Genomic DNA, 19,784 nt, shown 5'->3' with positions numbered 1-19,784 from the left:
GCAGTTTCTCCCTCGGCATCAGGTCAAGTTCGAGGTTACTATGTAGACTGGAGAATGTTGCGTGATTTTAAGAGATGAAAAATGGCTTATGAATATGCAGATGAGAGGCTTCGGATCAATTCGCTCAGAAAGAATACCATTTTGCCAAAAGACCTTCGGGAAATGGCTGGTGATGAACTTGCTGCCCTTCCACGGGACAGCTGTCCTGTTAGAATCAGAAATCGGTGTATCATAACATCTCGCCCACGCGGTGTTAAGCGTCGCTGGAGACTTAGTCGCATTGTCTTCCATCACTTAGCTGACCATGGGCTACTTTCTGGAGTCCAACGAGCAATATGGTAAACTGCTTTAGAACCTGCCCAGCTGCCAGGGAAGCTAATCCTGGCAAGAGACTTAAGACTAAACCCTAGGTCTTAAAAGGGTCCAGTATGTTTAGTCTACTTGACCCTGAGTTAAATTACTGTTAGATTTTAAATTAAGAAATGTGGTTGTCATTGAATTGTCTTTTAACTTTAAAGCATATTACTCCCACATATGTATAAGGGTGGAATAAAAATATTTTCTGTGAAAAAAAAAATGCAGTCAGTAGTAACCACAGCAAATGTATCATCAGGAATTAAGTTTATCCTAAAGGATTTTTCTATTATGCACCCAGTTGCAGTAGTTTATAGACATTGTTTAAATTGGAGGCCATGAATACTATTTTAAATATACACATGGACTGTGGTTTCTTGGATGGCAGATGCCAGTAGCAGCACTGCAGTATGCTGTTTGTCTCAAACCAGAAACAAAGAGAAATGTAAATCTGAGATGCTATCCTAGTTAGGACAGTTAATATTCAGCAGTTCTCCCTTGTAGTTCTGTGTAACTACCAGCAGAAATAAACTAGAAACACTCCTAACTTAGGCCCAAGACTCCCATAAGTTATGATCAAGCAATATTTCTTCCTGATTCTATATCATGAGTTATAAGATGCAGTGAGACGGGGAGAAATAAACTATAGGAAAAAAAAAGCAACAACACTGAAGTCATTTCCCAGGGTTCACATCAACAATGTAGAGAGTGACGGGTAGAGCCTTAGTGTGGTGAAAGCCAAGTAGTGCTCCTCGGAATGAGGAAGAGAAGAAACTGAGTGCTGTTTAGTGGGAGGAGACTCTGATGAAGACATCGGAGGGAGAGTAGAAGGTAGAACAGCAGGAAGGCTGGGGGAGGGAAGGGGCACAAGGCCTAGGAGGACCAGGAGGGGAGGATGGAAGAGAGGCAGCACTTAGACAACAGGTTTCTGCACACTCATTACCATACACACCTATAATTGAAGGAACAAACAAACAAACAAATCCATAAGTAAACCACAAGTGTAAAACAAGGTTTCTAAAAAGCCAAAGGGGCTATAAAGATGCTCAGCTAAGGCAAGCTGGTCACATGCACAGTAGACCAGTAGCAACAGTGTATCCAAGAAGGTGGTAAAAGCCCTTCATAATTGGGGAACTGAAAATTGGTGCAAAGCAAAACTCAGAAACAAACCTTCATTACAGAAACTGAAAACGGATGGTCCTTGATAAGAAAAATTACTCAAGAAACAAAATTTGAAAGTAAAGTGTTAATGAGCAGACAAAATGATCAATATTGTAAATTTAAAGTGTTATTTGTATACAATCATAATGAAGTATTTAAAGAAATTGTAATGGAAATAATAAATGTAACACTGAATAAATATTGTTATGCAACATTAATATGGAATTTTAAAATAAGGATATAACTGGGAAAATCTGGGTTAAGAGATAGGAGGATGGTGGTTTGAATCAAAGTCCTTCGAGAGGCTTCTACTAGGATTCAGGAGCCAAGCCAAGGTAAGGTTTAAATGTGGTTATTCCACATGAGTTACTTTCAAGGCCACCTTCTCAAGAATCCATAGGTGATGAAACATCCCAGCGAGAAGGAGTTTAGAGACACAATACAAATCCAGGGGGACATTAGGGAGCAACAGGGAGGCAGAGTACTAGAAGCTGCACGCCTCACAGCTGCAAAGCACCACAGAGCAGACGAGGGAGGCCCTGAATGTGAATGGACAAAGTGGATCAAACAGACTAAATCCTCCAAAGTTCAATTTTATTGGAATTGCAGAAGCTTAGTAGACCTGTTCACGAGTGTTGAATAGTGAACAAAATAAGATTTTTGTTTTGTCAACACCTACCTCAGCGTTTTACCCCTCTTTTAAAGACAATATCACTATTCAAAAATCTTATTCAAACATTCAAAGCATATGTGATGAGGGAAGATTCCCTAGGTTATTGTATGAGGCTCATGTAACTTGACAAAATCAGGGATAATCAGAGAAAAGAATACTATAGGCTAATAACACTTCTTAACATGTGTGAAAGTCAGATGTACTGCTTAGTTAACTCAGCATTATATTAAAAAGATGTATGCATTAAATACAGAGAGCATGAGCTTATTAACTTTCTGTTTGTGATCCTTTAGAAATGTGATAAGATACAAAAAACCCCAAGGCATTTAAAACACATGTAATTAGACATATGAAAATATTTACCTGCATAAGAAATTGATTAAGGCCATAACCAATACTTTTTAACCCTTGCTTGGTTGAAAAGTTAAGCCATGGACATGCTAATAAAAATGGTGTGATAAAACACTTCACACCATAGGTGCTCAGAAAGTCATCTGGCCTTGTAGAGTTAAATAACTATTCTCCACATGCATATTCCTTAGGTAAATTCTTGCATAGATACAACTATAAGAGAATGTAACCATGTTTATGGCTATAATCCAAATATTTATTAATTAAAAATAAGTACATTTTAGAGGATGTAATTTTATTTAGCAGGGAGAATGGCGTACATGCGAACACAGAATTTAACTCAGGCTTCATGGCTCAAACCTGTAATTTCAGCTCCAGTGGCTGAAATAGGAAGGAAGATTTCAAGTTCAGTGACAATATGTACTATATAGTGAGACTCTCTCAAATAAATAAAATAAATTAAATAAATAAAAACTCTTATTTAGAAATGATTAGGTAAATACCAACTCTACCCATATAATAATGTTTGTAAAGTTAAGCAAGTTTAAGCTATATTACAGTTTTTTGTGGTGATTTTTTTTTTCTTTTTTTTTGGTGGGTCGAAGCCTAGGTTCTGCTAAGATGGCTTTCTGGGCTGTGTGCTCACTCTCCCTCTATCTCTGTCTCTCCCTCTCTCCCTCCCTCCCTCTTTCTTTCTGTTCTGCTCTGCTCTAGACAGCTTTTTCTTGCTTTTCTAAAAACTCTCTGGTTGAAACAGCTCTTTCTGCTAGTCAAAAAAAACTGCTATAAAAAATTATTGAACCTTCCAACCAAGTCGGAAATACTATTAAGAAAAAAATTCTTGAAGAGCTATTTTCGCTGTCCAGAGATCTCCATAGAGCTCAGCTCTCACATAGCTCATGTCATGCAGACCAAAAGCCCAGCTTTTTATTTACGTACTTATTCCATGTTCCCTTTTGATTATCCCAAGAATCCGCATCTGGTGATTCTAGCTCCTTAATTCTTAGAAATCAGCAAGCACATTTATTTTTTTGTTTTTGTCTTTTAATATTGCAAAAGAATTCAGAGATCTGCCTGCCTCGTTTAAGCACAAATGATAAGCTAGATGGGTAGGACCCTGTCTTGAAATTACCATTTCTATCACACCTGGACCTGGACTTGCTGTGTCCCAGGCTGACCTGGAACTCAGGAATCAGTCTGCCTTTGTATCTTTCTGACCAGCTGGTTCAGTGTAGCTACCTCTGTTCCTTTAGATTTGTGAAGCCCTCCTTTTTGAATTTAGTGAAATTCTTTTTATGGTACAAAAGTTAAGGATGATGGCAGAAGAGAGAAGCAATGTGTAACAAATACAGTGAAAACAGTATTTCTAAGTAACGGATATGCAGCTGTTTATTTCCTTTATGGCACCCATACATAACTTCTGTATCCTATTGCTAACAGAGCAATACATCCACTTACATCAGTAATGTTTTTTTCTTATAGTTCTTTGAATGGACAAAGTCACTTTAGATCTTTATGTGGCAGTTGCTGGAACTTCCATTATTTTAGGGCCAGATTGGACTTTAAACAGATAGTTCTTTCTCTTGGTTGACAGTTGATGGGAATCCAGCTGTCACATCTCAGTTCTGTGTAAGGCTTGCATCTAATTGCATTGCATCCTAATGTCTGAGCGTCTTCATATTTTAGGATGCTTGGGTCAAAGAAGTAACACCACTATGAACATTCTAACAAGAGAAAAATGGAGACAGACTCCTCTTTAACTTTGGCTTGGAAAATCCTGAATATGATATTTACTACATGTATTGGCTAACTTAATTTCCAGGATAATCCTAAATCAAAAGACAAGGGGAAGAAAGTATTCAGAAGGGGAATATGATCTATACACTGATCACAATTTGCCTTTTAATCTGTTGCTTGCCTTCATCTGCTGTGCAATTCCTGTGGTAACTCATTATGTTCTTACCAGCACGTAGGGATTAACACAAGCTCTATGACACGCTCATAAGCTTGGTTGTTTTTTACTTTAAGGGTTTGTCTAAATACAGATTAGCCACTGTACAATAAATACCCAGGAAATTGTCCTTGATTTCTGATTTTAGTCTGATAAGCAAGTATATTGGAAAAAATTCATAATGTAGTAAAGGTATATTACTAGGTTTTGATTTATTTGTCATTAAGGACAAACATTAAAAGTGGCCGATTTGTCTCTGCTTCATCATTTTGAAAGCACATTTGCATTCACTGCCTAATTGATTTAGACAAAAGATTTGTGCTGTAAGAGGGACAAAGGCTTGTTGGCAGGGCCCTAACCTGACGGAGGCATTCGTGTTTAGAAAGAGGAAACACTTGAGTAATGTGCTGGCTACTTTTTAATGTCAGTTTGACAAAAGCTAGAGTCATCTATACCAACTCGACAAACCTCCATTGAAAACTCCGTGAGATTGACCTGCAGGCTAGCTCATGGGCCATTTTCTAGACCACTGTCAGTAGTGCCATCTCTGGGCAAGTGCTGCTGGGGTGCATAAGCAGCATTCCTGTATGGATTCCTCAGAATCAGTTTCTGTCTTCAGGTTTCAGCCTTGAGCTTCTGCCCCAACTCTCCTTGATTATGTACTATAAAGCTATAAGATGAAATAAACCATTTCCCCTCCAAATTTTGTTGCAGTGTTTTTGTTTGTTTGATTTTTAAATCACAGCAATAGAAACTCTAAGACAATTTATTTTTGTCTCAGTGATCAGAAATCGATTACTCCCGGTTTTCATCTTTGTAACAACGTTTTAAAATCATTTAAATATTTAGCACCATCAGGTGAAACTGGATGTTCATACTGTGCTGTGGAACTTCTGAATCCTCATAAAGCCCTATTTAAAAATTCTAAATTAGAACTTAACATTTTAGGAAAGATCCTTCATTTAGTTCAGTTCATTAAGATATTTTGTTTATGGAATTGGGAAAAGAACTTAATAATCAAGATGAAAATAATTTGATCAGGTCTCAGATTCTATTTTAGTCAAACCCAATCTGGTTGTAGGTATACCAGATGTCTAACCCCATGATAAGCGTATAGAATATCAATTAGCTGAGATCCTAGTTGCCTTTGTCTAAGTACAAATCACATGGATTTTTAACTTTTTTTTTTTAAGATTTATTTATTATATGTAAGTACATTGTAGCTTTCTTCAGACACTCACTCCACAAGAGGGAGTCAGATCTTGTTATGGATGGTTGTGAACCACCATGTGGTTGCTGGGATTTGAACTCAGGACCTTCAGAAGAGCAGTCAGTACTCTTAACTGCTGAGCCATCTCTCCAGCCCCACACATGGATTTTTAAATCACATTTTTCTCTACTTTCAAGCTAGTACTGTTGGAAAGACATGCTATTGTGAAATAGCAAATAATAATAAATAACTACAAATAGCAAGTAACTAGAAAAGTATATGGATTGTTTAGTAAGGAGAAGACTCTGATAAAAGGGAACGATTGAGAACGTAGAATCAAGAAGGAACAACTGTTAAACCAAGAACACATGCATCTAAGTCTCCTCAGAAAGTGAGGAAGAGTGCCTTAAAAAGGAATAAACACTAGTTTTAGGAGAAGGAAAGCTGCTTCTGACATAGTTCAGAGGAAGGAGCAAGTTGATGCTGATATTTATGGGCTGTTAGGCTTGGTGATGATAAGTTGAGGGTGACATCATCTGATACCTTCAGATTTTGATGAGGTTGCCAAAAGCATCTGAGAATGAGAGAAAAAGACATTTGCAAAACGTGTTGCAAAGAATGGGTCACCAGGATAATCACATAAATGTATTTACCTGTGAGGTTATTTACTATAAATGAATGAAATTGTGTGCTTTCCCTCAAGAGTCTCTCTTCTTGGATTCAACTGCAGAAATTGAGAATCGTATTTAAAGTGTTAGTTGATATACTATAGATCCACTGTAGCTAAATCAATGACTATATATCTACATGTATATATGTATATATATGGCAGTATTTGGGAGCTTTGTTTAATAAATAATTTAAAAACTAACATGTGATTAGAATTTTAGGGCAAAAATGACAAGTCTAATTCCAGTAAAGCTAATAAAAAAAGGTGAAGACGTGTAGGCATAATTTTTTTGTAACCTATTTTTAATGAGTGTTTAACCTCTCTTCTCTGCCACAAATGACAGAAGTACGAGTCAGCTAGTCTCATTGCATCTCAGTAACAGAGCAGTCCCATCCAGACAGGATATGGGTCAAGCTATAAAGACATAAAGCACACCTGCAAGCACCTCCAGCATGAACCCACCTCCTAAAAGGTTCTATACTCTAGTACCACCAGCCTGGGACCAAGTATTCAAACATGAGCATGTGGGAGACATTTCACATTCAAACTATAACATTCCATCTATTGCTTATATTAGCCAATTGCTATCTTGTTGTGAAATGTATTCATCCCAACGTTTGAAGTCCCTTTAATGAATAAGAATGACACTATTTAGATGCCCAAAGTCTCTTCTCAGAACCAAACCAATCTCTTACCTGTGAGACCCTATAAAATCAAAGGACAGACTATATTCTTCCAACATAAAATGGCCAAAGTAAACATTCCTGTTCTAAACAAGAGAATAGGAGTAGAGCAAAAAGGATTGGGCCAACACAGGACAGAAATCCAGAAGAAATATCAAATTCTCTAGCTCCATTTATGACTACAGATAATATCATATTAGCTCCAAAGGGCTTAGATAGCCCCTGCTTCCCCACCCCTAGTTCTGCCCCCTCCATAATAATGGTTCTTTCTTGACCTGGCTCTGTTCCCATGTATGCAGATTTCTTTGGTGGATGTCCATGGGTCTGGTCTCTCAAATATCCTGGGACCTTCTTGCCAACGAATGCTTTATCTTCACTCTCAGGGATTCTTGCAGTGTCTCTATCCCTGTCACTGTGTAGTTTAACCTCATAGGCTTTCTGAAACTGTGGAGCCACATGCTTCTGAAACCAGTACTATACAGACATCACTGTTGCCAGCTTAAGATATACTGTGGCCCACTTGGACCACAGCTGTAGCAGCCCTTGCGTGCTGACCTGAGGGAATCACTTGCTAGGCAGTAGTTTTCTAAGAGTAAGAACTCTTTTTCTAAGTAAGTTTTCTAAGTTGGTATTCTGGGTTCAGGCTCTTTTCTTTCAACCGAGTTTGCAATTTCACAAGTTGGAGTCTTAGACAGGTGGAATCCTGCCCTCCAGACACCTTTCCTGTGCCTCTGAAGAGCAGGAAGCTTCTGTTAAAAACAAAACAAAACAAAACAAAACAAAATTCAGTTTCTTTTCAGCATTTTCCTTGATTGCAACCTTAAATTTGCCTCAGTCCCTTTCTTAGAAAAACTTCAAATTTTTAAAATTCTACAATACTTGTTGATCTTTTTAATCTAGATAAGAATAGTGATCAATAACCATGCCTCATCCTGGATGCTGTCCTGCCTTGAAATGTTTTTCACTAAACACACTAGTCTATTAAGTTTGGTCTCCCTACAGTCTCAGGACACAGGCAGAATGCAGTTAGATTCTTTGTCAGCATGTAACCTCTCACCTGGTACCCCAGAGAGCACTTGTTTCTCTCTGAAGCCTCATGAGCCAGGCTGCCAAAGTCCACATTTATTTCAGTCCACAACTTCTTCCAGAATAGCCCACTAAGCTTTGTGCACTGGCTAATTTCTCTTCTCTAGGTGACACACCCTAGAGTCATGTGGGAAACTGATTGATTGAAAAACACTTCCATCAGATTGGGCTGAATTATCTTGTCTAGTGATGTGGGAGGCCCCAGCCTACTGTGACACCATGCCCAGGCAGGTGGGTGTGAGTTCCATAATAAACTCGAAGAGACCCTAGCCAGCTTGCAAACAGGTTTCCGCAGCCCTTGCCCTTCGCCCTCACCTTGTATGCTTTGTTAAAACAAAAAGCATTAGATTACATTCCTAAAGCTAGCTCCCAAGATTTATTCCCTTATTTGCCCACTTCCTCCTCCTGAAGCTGACCACCAAGGTCAAGCTATCAAGTACTGAAGTCCAAGAATCAACAGCCCCCTTTGGCTCGCCTGACTAACATGCCCAATTGAGGTTAACACCCCATCCTAACACACTTTACCCTTTTACCTTTATAAATTGCCATTTGCCTGCAGGCCATGTCTGTCTCCTTGGTATCCAGAGGCAGTTTTCTGTCCCACTCTGAGAAAAATAACCCTTCCCTCTCTCCTGTGCCCTTTCTCCCCTCTCTCTTACCCCTCCCCCTTCTTCCTCTATCTCCTGTCTTTGTCCTTTATCCCTCTCCTCTGTTGCTCTGGGGCAAATAAATTTCCTTTGTGTAGTGAGTGTGTAGTTTCTGCTACCCTGCTGTAAGCTACTGGCAGACTGAGCTACCAGCCCCTGCCCAGGAGCCATCCCAAAACACACACACACACACACACACACACACACACACACACACACATTTACTTAATCTAAATATGCTTTAGCTCAATGCCCAGGTTTCTCTAAGCCTTCCTTCCGCTACCATGCCCTTCTTTTTGCTCCCAGCTCACCACCTCTAAATCTTCCCTCAGCTTTAGTCTTAGTCTTAGTCTTTAGTCTTAGCTCAGCACACTAAACCTGCCCTCAGCTTAGTTGTGTTTCTAATCTCCAGCCTGTTACCCCAGGCCCAGTCAGAGAAGTGGCCAATGGCTACTACCCCCTTCCCCCCATCTCACATGGTTGGTGGCTCTTTCTTCCAAGGAAGCATGACAGATCTCCTCTCCTGTGTCTGGCAGTCTGCCTGTGAGACACTGGAGGTCCTGCCGCTTCCGCCTTTAAGGCTTTCCTTCCAGTCCATGGAATTAATGCCAATCTATAGCTATTCTATTGAGATTTTAGATTTATAATAAAAAATAAATAAATCATTTTTAAAAAAAGAATAGAAAAGAAAAAGAAGGCAGACTTTTTAAAAATTATTTTCCCCCTTCCCTTTCTCCCTCTTGCTCTGGCCCCAGCTCCTGCTCCCTCCGGGCCTGCTTGCTCTGGCCCATAGGTTCTTTATTTGTTTCTCATTAGGAGATGGTTATGAGCCAACATGTGGTTGCTGGGGTTTGAACTCGTGACCTCCAAAAGAGCAGTCAGTGCTCTTAACCGCTGAGCCATCTTACCAGTCCTCTTTACTATTCTCTGCTTTTTTTCCTTCCTCTACTTGATATACAAGATTGCAGAGTGTAAATAAAGGTGGAGACGTCAGTCCAAGAGTTGACCTAGTCTAAGTACTTAGAGAAGTCAAGAAGACTTTAGAGGAAATGGCGGTTGCATAGGAGAGGTGTGTCAGTATGTTGACAGAAGCCAGAGGAAGTAACCAAAGGGAAGAGTTCCCTCTGATGTGGGTTTATGGAAAGTTGAATACAATATGAACTAAAAGTTGTCCAATAAACTTGATAAGAGATTTCAGCTGTACTTAAATTGCTTGGCAGAGTCCACCAGTATGATGTAAAAGAAATGAGGAACAGGAATTGTAGGTTGTTTTAGATACCTCCTTTAAGAGTTGCCACTTTAAAGAAAACCAGAGATGTGAGTGGTAGGTCTGCCTGGCTTTTTTTTTTTTTTTTTTTTTTTTTTTTGGACAAACTTGCAAATATTTTCAAGAAAAATGAAAGCAAAAATCTTACTTTTCTTCTCTGCATCTGGTTGCATTGCTTTAAAAATAAAAACAATACTTTTCAGATACAGATTTGTGGTTATTGGAGGCTAATAAATGAAACCATTGTAACATTTTGAGCTTTGTGAAGTTTTTAAGTACTTGACTCACAGGCTGTTTGTTTCTTCGTAGGATTTTATTCTTATCGTACAAACCAATTCATAAGTAGTATTCCACTTCAAAAGTCCAAATAAAAATGCCAAGGGAAAAATGAGGAGTAAAAAGAACTTGACAGGGATTTTACAATGACCTAAGATTGACATTTCTCTCCTCCTCTGTTTACTAGTTATTTGCTAAGAACCACAATATTTTCTGCAGTAAATATTACCTCAATTTGAATAATCAGCACTAAAAATGCTATTTACATAATTTTAGTGTCTTTCCCTCCAAATTTGAATAGCCATGGCCATATTTAGTGTTTGCTAAAGGAATATAGATACTACCAAAAAAATCAGTGTTCACTGTGTAAAGGATAGACACGAGATACTGACGTTATGAAATGCTTATTCAATGTCTTCGTCTTCCATGTTGGTTTGTTCTAGGTCATGTATCTCTCTTTCTGGTAGTAATCCATATTCATTTAGGAAAGACTCCACATCTGCAGCAAAAAATTCTTCAGCAAATTGTTCAGCAACACTAATAAAATTGCTTATCAGTTCCCCACCTTTGTACACGAGCAAGGTAGGGAGTACGTCTGAGGAAAAGCGGTCCCCAGCTCCAGTATTAGAAGCTCTTATTTTACAGAACTTAACCATTGGGTACTCCGCTGCGAGGCAGGCTAAGCTGCTGTTGAGTGCATCGCAGCCCCTGACGCCATCCTCGTAAATGTTCACCACGATTGTGGTGACCTTCTGCTCCTTCTCGATGGTTTCCAGGAACTGCTCCCCTGTTTCCAGCTCATACACAAACCCATACCTAGGCCCAAAACTCAGCTTCTGATGCATATCCTGCATGCACTGTCTACGGTATTTGCGAAGGCAACTCTTATCTTCTTTGTCTTGATGAATTAGTTCATATTCTTGAATGCTCATCTGAGAACGCATAAAAGAAATAACAGAGATAATTCAGTGAGGAATGTTTCATCTTGAGATGCATCAAACTCATTCTCAGGTCTAGAAGCTTTTACTTGTTGACTTCTCTGCTTAGACCACGCCCTCCCTGCTTCTAACATAGCCTTCTCCTTTAAGCACTGGCTCAAAGGCCACTTCCAGGACCCTTACTCTACACTTTCTTTATTCTGTTTTTATCTTCATTGAAATAAGTACCGTTGGAGCTTGTATTATATATTTGATTAACTAATTAATTAATTAGTGCTCAGTGTTAGCAGTTTTTTTTTTTCCTGATTATAGACACTACCCAGATCTGCTAATGCAGAACCCATATGGGTGAGACTGAGTTGTTTGTGTTTTAACAAGCCCTTTAGGTTATTCCTTACCACCGGGCTACATTCTGTTGTGGTTAGAACATCAAATTATCTTAATACCCTTTCATAATATGGACTCCATTATTAATATATTTGATAGTCAATTAATTACCTCTTACTGTCAACCAAGAATAAAACAGACATAAAGGAGTGGTGCAGTCTAGTGTCATAAGGCTCACTATAGGTGTGGAGTGGCCCAGAAACTTGGAAGGTAGCATCTGGGAGCCTAAAGGTGGTAGTCCCCTGTGGCATCCTCTTGAACTGCATCTGCTGACTCTTTTATATTACTTGTTTCTGCCTCTTGTATGTTTTCCGAATATTCCCAGTTCTTCCTCCTTCCCAATCCACCCTCCTTCCTGCTTTCTTCCTTTGTCTTTCATCTCTCTCTCTCTTTTGATATGGTCTTCCTCTGTAGCCCAGGCTAGCCTAGAACTCAAGGTCCTCCTACCTCAACCTCCCCAGTGCCACCATGTGCCACCATACCTATTCTAATAGTTTCTTTCTATTCTAATAGTCTCTTTCCTATTCTAATAGTTTCTTTGTGTTAATATTATCATCTCAATTTCACTCTTTTAAGCCTAAAATTATTAAATGTTTTGCATAATTTGTAAGCTGCCCTCATAGTTCTGCTAGTTCAAGCAACCACGCCTCATGCATATTAATTTGGAGATACATTTGAGCATTTCTATCAGAAGTTGCTCTGTTTATACATGGAGGCATACATACCTAGGCATACAGGCACATTTCTGAAGTTTAGCCAGAAACAAAATCTTTTTTTTCTTTTTCTTTTTTCTTTTAACTTTTATTGCATTATGATGAGAAAAGTTACATGATTTCAATTTATCTGAAATTTGTTAACATTTAAAAACATATTTTAAATAAATAGAATTAAATCACATTCTTGTTTCCCTTTTGTACCCCAATTCCTCCCAGAGACCCCCCTTCAATACCTACAATATCTTTTTCTCATATTCCTTAAAATTTATAAAATATTATAACAATAAAAATGAGTATTATAAAAGTTGTTTGATATAAAACAACAATCAATTTAACAGTCTTATGTAGATGCTCATCTACAGCAATAGTGAAAATACATTTTTCTCAATATAAATTTTAAATAACTCCAAACATATTAACTGTATATTTCAAAATAATACATCACTGCTAGTATTTTTCTTAAATGAACATAAATATATAAAGTTTTTTTTTGTTTGTTTTGTATTTAGTAGAGTTTAAAATCTTGTCTCTTACTGTGGTACAAGCCCAAAATAAGAACAATTTTTAGACCTTGGATTTCATTGTAATAAGGCTGTACTTCAATGACCATCACATCACCAAAGGATTTTTACCTCCATCATAGCTAAGCTGAGAGTTGACAGTTCTGCTGTGCAAGGAATGAATTGTAGGCACGATTTTTGGATACAGACTTCCTGCTATGGTCAAAGCTTTTTGACTTGAGTGAGTGATTTTATTCTCAGCACATAGAGAACAGGTTACATCATTTAAGAAATGGTGTATGTATTAAGATGGCCTATCCATAAGTCATTCACCAACTTCAGAAACAAAATCTTTAATACTAACAACTCAGACTTAATACTAATTTTAATTTTGTTTTAAAACAGTTTTAAAATTTATTTCCCCTTCATAATCTGTTTAAAACAAATGAAGACATTATCACAGCTCCTCAGTTTGGAAAACGTGATGATCTCATCCATACTTATGATTACTCAGAGAAAGAGCCAACTTCTGTCTTCCACGCATCACACCATTATACTGAAGATCATTATCATGGTCTGAAGCATCCACCAAGGCACATGTCTGTTCATGGTCTCATAACTCAGTATACTCCCAATACAAACAGATTTGGTGGTAAATAGTGCACTGGAGTGATCTCCCACAAATGAAAATCTCTTAATTGCTTCCTTTATTGTCATCATTAATCTTGTCATATAAATAGGACACACGGAGCTTTAAAAATGGACTAAATAAAAATATTGATATTCTACCAATTTAATGTTCCATTGATCTCCATCAACATTTTAGAGGCCCTCTTTGACTCTGTCTCTTTATGACACAGACACACACATGCATAACTAAGACTCTTGCAGTGCTGTCTTTTGTAGCATTGAGCTGCTTCTGCCCATCTCCTTCCCTCTCTTCCTAGGCAATCCTGTTCTTCTAAGCTATGAATATCCTCAACCCAGCGAATGTCTCTGTACTTCTCTGCACACAGATTAACGTGCCTATAATCACGCAGAAGGCAAGGAACACCACAGTGTCTTTTGTTGCCCTAGAGAATGGAATAGTTCATATAATTTAAAATTCTATATCTTGTTTTCTCATTTTTCTAAACTTCCTCTACAGCAGTTCATATATTCATAATCCATTCTTTTTATTCCCACATGTGTTTCTTAGTATAGAATACCTTGATGACAGTATTCATTTTATACTACAAGGAAAGCATTTCATAATAGTCTAAAGTGATTCTCTTGAGTGACTTAGATTAGGTAATACAGAACTCATAACCAGTCTTTTCTTGTCTTACCTTTCTGCTCATTCTTTCTTTTGAGTCTTTGTCATCTCTGCTCTGAGGAGAGGACATTTGTCTGAGGATTTCCTTCTTGCCGGGTGGAATTGAATCACCATCTTCACTTTCTAATTTAAACTTTCTCCAATCATGTATTACTCCTTTGGGTCCTAAAATTAAAATTTTAAATGTTTTTCTCTTGATTCTCAAAATTACTGCTTCCATGGGCTGGAGAGATGGGTCAGAGTCTAAGACCTGACTGGCTGCTCTTCCAGAGGTCCTGAATTCAATTCCCAGCAACTACATGTTTCACAACCATCTATAATGAGATCTGGTGCCCTCGTCTGGCATGTAGCCATATGTGAGGGCGGAATATATATTACTGATATTCTACCAATTTAATATATATACCAATGCTACTTATATATATAATATTACATTATATAAATATGTATACATATTAATAGAGCTATACATACTAAAGCTTATTCTTGTCCCTCATTAATACAGTATTCTACATTTGGGTGTATTTCTCTCTCACATTGTATATTATATTGTATATTAGTTTATAATATAGATTATATAAATATAAATAAAGTGGTTATACCTGATTTTATTAATCCAGGCAGCCACGTATTTATTTCCACAGTCCTCTGGAAGAGCAGCAAGTGCTCTTAATCACTGAGCCATCTCTCCAGCCCAAGAGTCACCATCCTTTCTCTTCCTGTTCTTTTCAATATAGAGCATAGTAAATTACTATGAATGTGTATACAACTTAGTTAGTTCTTACTGATAGGTGGTATTGTTTCCTCATTTTCTAAATCATGTAGATGTTGAATAAGGCATCTTATAATCAAATTTTTTTATCCTATATGTCACGTGTAAGTGAAGTGCCTCAGTCGAAGGATGTGCCTCTTGCTGGGTGCAATGGTGCTAACTGCCCTTGCAGAGGTCAAACCACTGATTTGTACTCCTCCCAGTGCTTCATTAAGAGGATGTGTTAAACTTACAGTGTTTCTACTTCTGTGGGAAAAAAAATGCATCTCGCCGAAGTTATGTCTGTGTCTTTTTTAGGTTATTTTTCTCTGTGAGTCTTTTGCCCACTGTGATGGTTAATATTGATCATCAATTTGATATGATCTATAATCACTTAATAGATAAGCCTCTAAGCATGTCTGTAACTGTTTATTTAGTTGAGTTAATTGAGGTGGGAAGACAAACCTTAACTAGGGGCATCACCACTCCATGATGGAGACATTCCATCCTGGAGACAGGTAACTAAGCATTACTATTCACTTGGCTCTGCCTCCTGTCTGTGGATACAATGGACCAGCTGTCTCAAGCGCCGGGTCTTGACATCCCCACCATGATGAGTGTACCTAGAACTGTGAGCAAACTTGAACTCTTCCTTCCTTAAATTGTGTATGTCTGGATATTTTATCACAGTAACACAAAAACACACCAAGTAACTAGTACATCCCCTATTGTATTTGATGCTGTTTAATTTCTTATTATTTGTAGAAACTCTTAATATATTAAAACATTAACTTGTTGCCTATTGGATTGTATATGTTTTTCATAAGTATGTTAAATTTTTCCCTTAATATTTTCTCCTGCTATCATTTACCGGACAATGGGCACTTCCTTTGTTTCTTTCCCCTTCCTTTTCTGTGCACCCGCTTTTTCTCTCCCTCCATTTACTTCCTTCTCCCAGTCCCTCCTCTTGTAATCCTTGCGTCCTTCCAGCAAATCAACCTATCTTTTTTCTTACAATTTTTTTGTTTGTTTCATACTTAGAAAGATACTCTTACCATAGATGTTATTAAAGAAATTCCCACATACTTATTCTGGTACTAGTGTGAATTCATTCAAACCTATGACTGAATTCAAAGGTTTCAATCCATGCTTACAGATGTGGGAAGTAATAGTCACATAGATTCTGTAGAGTCAAAAGGCTTCTGAATGTAAAACTTAAGTCATAGTACTTAACATCTAAGCTCTTGGTAGTGGCATAGAAATAGCCACATACAATTCAACAAGTCAAGAATTCCTCCTTGATGAAATGATATTTTGGATATTCTGGAGGTAGATTGATTCAAACATTCTTTATTAGACTCTTTTTTCACACTCAAAACGTTAAAATTAAGTATTATTTACTTTTTATCATTAATCTATATTTATATAGAGTATACTAAGGAAGGCTGTAGTAGGTATAGACAGGAAGATTGGCAGAATAGAAAGGACCTTATTAAAGTGTAGATAGAGGAGTCTTATGATACCAGGGTAGCAGGAAATTATCAACAATTTGTGTTGTTTTTTCAAACTCTTTGATACTAAATTAACAAATAACTGATCTTGGGTCACTTCATTTTATACTAATTTATTCAGTCAAATGTTTTAAAATGATTCTTCCTGATTAGATGAAGATATTACTTAAATTCAATAGTAGTCTCTGTTAGAACAGGAAATATTCCTAGATTTAATCTTACATCAATAATTATGTTTCCTCTGCATGTTAGTTACCTGTGTGTGTGGCCTGTCCTTCAAAATCTTCCTCTAAGCTCTGGCTTGCGGCTTCTTCCATTTTATGGGTTGGGTTTGGTGTAGTCTCTATGATGAAAAGAAAAGAACCAGTAAGACTTATAAGTTCCGGAATACACATGCAAGCACATACACAGCCTTAAATACATGTGCATATACTTATAATCCCCTGATGTCACCCTTGTGGATGAAGGGTTTTCACTATGGGAATGAGTGCTTTGAATGTTTCTGTTTGCATTGTAAGAGGACATTGATTTAGTATTACTAGAGATATTTGTATAATTTGTGGTTTGTCTTTTGAAGGTTTATGTTTTCATTTTGGGTTTAGGTACATGGGTGAACACTATTGATTAATAAATTCCTTATTTTCATTACTACTTGTCAAAAGATTTCACAAGGCTCTACCCCAATACCTAATATAATGAAAAATTCCAATTAGTCACGTGTTTGCTGTCTTAGTGTCCTACTGCCGTGAAGAGACACCATGGCCAAGCCAAAACTTATGAAATGAAGCATTTAATTGGGGAATAAAGAACTTGAAACATAGTTTATTATTCCAATTGCCCCTTAAGTTCTAGAAAAAAATGGTAACTTAGCCTTTTCTTCTCTAAAAAAATATGTATAAAGCTAAAAACATCTAGAATAATTCTACTTTAAATGTTGAAGAGACAGAACTATAGCTTCCTTCTTGGTTTATTATTTTTAATAGCTAATTATCAATCTAGTGGAGAAGAAAGGTTATTCATCTTTAGATCTATTGATTGGATTAGGGTACACGTAGACTAGACTATGTTGGACAGTTCTCTGGGACCTGAATTTTGTTTAAAAAGAAAAATATTTTAGTAAGGTTTTCATTAATGCTAACATATAAGCCAGCTGGACTACCTTTTTTTGAGTTAGAGTATAAAAATTAACAAAAATTTTCTATGGTTTACTGCCAGGAAAAGTATAAACAAATTAGAAGAAAAATATTGAAACATGGAAATGTTTGTTTCTAGTACTCACAGTCTCTGTAGAAAATAGTATAAACAGAATATTACTCACTATTGATAGGTTTATTTATATTCGTAGTAATTCTCCCTCTAACCACCTCCTCTAGGACTGGCTGGTTATCCCAAATAATCTATCTTAATAAATTTACATTGGCACCATATAGGTAGTTACATTGCCATTCAAAAATTATGTATCCTGGCATACAGAAAATAATTATTTTCTAAATGAGACCTGAACAACAACAAAAAAAGACCTAAACAATGACAATGCCAGTTACCATATCAATTGTAACAGGGGGAAATATCAGAAGGCCCCAACCCCAGATGAAGAGCTACAAGAAACTAATGACTGCTAAGCAAAATTAGTCTTCTACAGGGATAAGCCCCCTGAGAGGTGCTAAACTGATTTAGTAGGTTCTATGTATCTATCTCACTATGACCTGTCTGTCTGTCTGTCTGTCTGTCTGTCTACCTATCATCTACCTGTGTCTGTCTGTCTATCTACCTATCTATCTACCTATCTATCTATCTATCTATCTATCTATCTATCTATCTATCTATCTATTTATCTATCTGTCCATCTATCACAATTAAAGAATAAGAGCACATGAAGCTGAGAAGGAATAAGGAAACATAGGAGGAGCTGGAGAGGGGAGAATGTAGGGTTGAAATGATATATGAAATTCTCAAAAAATAATAAAAATATGTTTAAAAGAAAATAAATCATTTATGTGCCTGTTACATAAAATAAAATATATCTTAAATATTGTTAATTTAAAAAATTAGCATTTGAGCCAAGCAGTGATGGTGTATGCCTTTAGTCCTAGCACTAAGGAGGCAGAGGCAAGTAGATTTCTAAGTTCTAAGCCAGCCTGGTCTACAGAGTGAGTTCCTGCACAGCTAGACCTACACAGAGAAACCCTGTCTTGAAAACAATAGCCAGGCAGGTGAGTTTCTGAGTTCGAGGCCAGCCTGGTCTGCAGAGTGAGTTCCAGGACAACCAGGGCTATACAAAGAAATTCTGTTTCGAAACCCTTTCCCCTGACCCCCCTCCAAAAATGAAAAGAAAACAAACCATCAACAACAAAATCAACATTTGGCGTGAAATGGTATTATGAGTAATGGTTGATTTTTTTTTATTTTGTCATATTCTTTAAAATTTATAAAATATTGTAACAATAAAAATGAATAGTATAAAAGTTGTTTGAGAAGCAGACCTTGGACCCAAATTCCGCAGCCAGTCCCACAGCATCCACAGGAGGCTCCCATCCCACGCACTCAGATACTCCCAGGATCAGAGGTGAGGAGGACACAACATCTGTCCCAACACTGAGAGTAACTGGGACCAGCGGGACCTAGGCACACAGGAACTCCGCCAGCCCAGTGATACTGGTTGCTTCCAGTCTGTCTGGGCTGGCCGGTGCCCTGAGCAGACCTTGGGCACAAACTCTGCTGCCAGTCCCACAACACCCAGAGGAAGCTCCACTCCCAGGCGCTCTAACAAGACCAGGATCACAGGATCCCACAATCACAGGATCACAGAGACAGCTTAACTCTGAGGAGTTCTGACACAACAAGGATCACAGGAAGGACAGGCCTCAGTCAGATTTAGCAAGGGCAGGTAGCACTAGAGATAACCAGATGATGTGGGGGGCAAGCATAAGAATATAAGCAACACAAACCAAGGTTTCTTGGCATCATCAGAACTCAATACTCCCACCACAGCAAGTCCTGGACACACCATCACACCAGAAAAGCAAGATTCAGATATAAAATCACTTCTCATGATGATGATACAGGACTTTAGAAAAGTCATAAATAACTGCTTCAAAGAAATACGGGAGAACACAGGTAAATAGCTAGAAGCCCTTAAAGAGGAAACACAAAAATCCCTTAAAGAACTACAGGAAAACACAATCAAACAGGTGAAGGAAGTGAACAAAACCATCCAGATCTAAAAATGGAAATAGAAACAATAAAGAAATCAGAAAGAGAGACAGCCTTGGAGATAGAAAGCCTAGGAAAGAAATCAGGAGCCATAGATGCAAGCATCACCAACAGAATGCAAGAG

General features: G+C 37.7%; 1 protein-coding gene, 1 long non-coding RNA gene and 1 pseudogene across 3 annotated transcripts in view; 2 read left to right on the top strand and 1 right to left on the bottom strand.

Annotated features, from left to right (window-relative positions):
- Nucleotides 1-5,193, top strand: part of LOC116096649 — a 5,524-nt pseudogene extending 331 nt beyond the window's left edge.
- A 5,154-nt stretch (nt 5,194-10,347) lies between these two features.
- The window catches only part of Pdc (phosducin), a 13,716-nt gene continuing 4,279 nt past the window's right edge, over nt 10,348-19,784 (bottom strand). The window contains exons 2-4 of one of the 2 annotated variants that reach the window (XM_031341957.1): nt 16,704-16,790; nt 14,199-14,350; nt 10,348-11,261 (exon numbers count right to left, since the gene is read on the bottom strand). In XM_031341957.1, the coding sequence (XP_031197817.1) occupies nt 10,734-11,261; nt 14,199-14,350; nt 16,704-16,764 (741 nt within the window). In that variant the 5' untranslated portion in view covers nt 16,765-16,790 and the 3' untranslated portion in view covers nt 10,348-10,733. Of the gene's footprint in view, nt 11,262-14,198; nt 14,351-14,787; nt 14,901-16,703; nt 16,791-19,784 lie in introns of those variants that run through there. The other variant, XM_031341964.1, reaches the window with a different exon arrangement.
- The window catches only part of LOC116070550, a 27,390-nt gene continuing 23,094 nt past the window's right edge, over nt 15,489-19,784 (top strand). Inside the window, exon 1 of the long non-coding RNA XR_004110460.1 lies at nt 15,489-15,567. This is a non-coding gene — a long non-coding RNA (uncharacterized LOC116070550). The remainder of the gene's footprint in view (nt 15,568-19,784) is intronic.

This window comes from Mastomys coucha, unplaced genomic scaffold (assembly GCF_008632895.1).
Source record: "Mastomys coucha isolate ucsf_1 unplaced genomic scaffold, UCSF_Mcou_1 pScaffold1, whole genome shotgun sequence".
Classification (NCBI taxonomy): Eukaryota; Metazoa; Chordata; class Mammalia; order Rodentia; family Muridae; genus Mastomys; species Mastomys coucha.
Note: the sequence above shows the minus strand (reverse complement) of the source record. Positions and strands in the feature narration are given on the sequence as shown.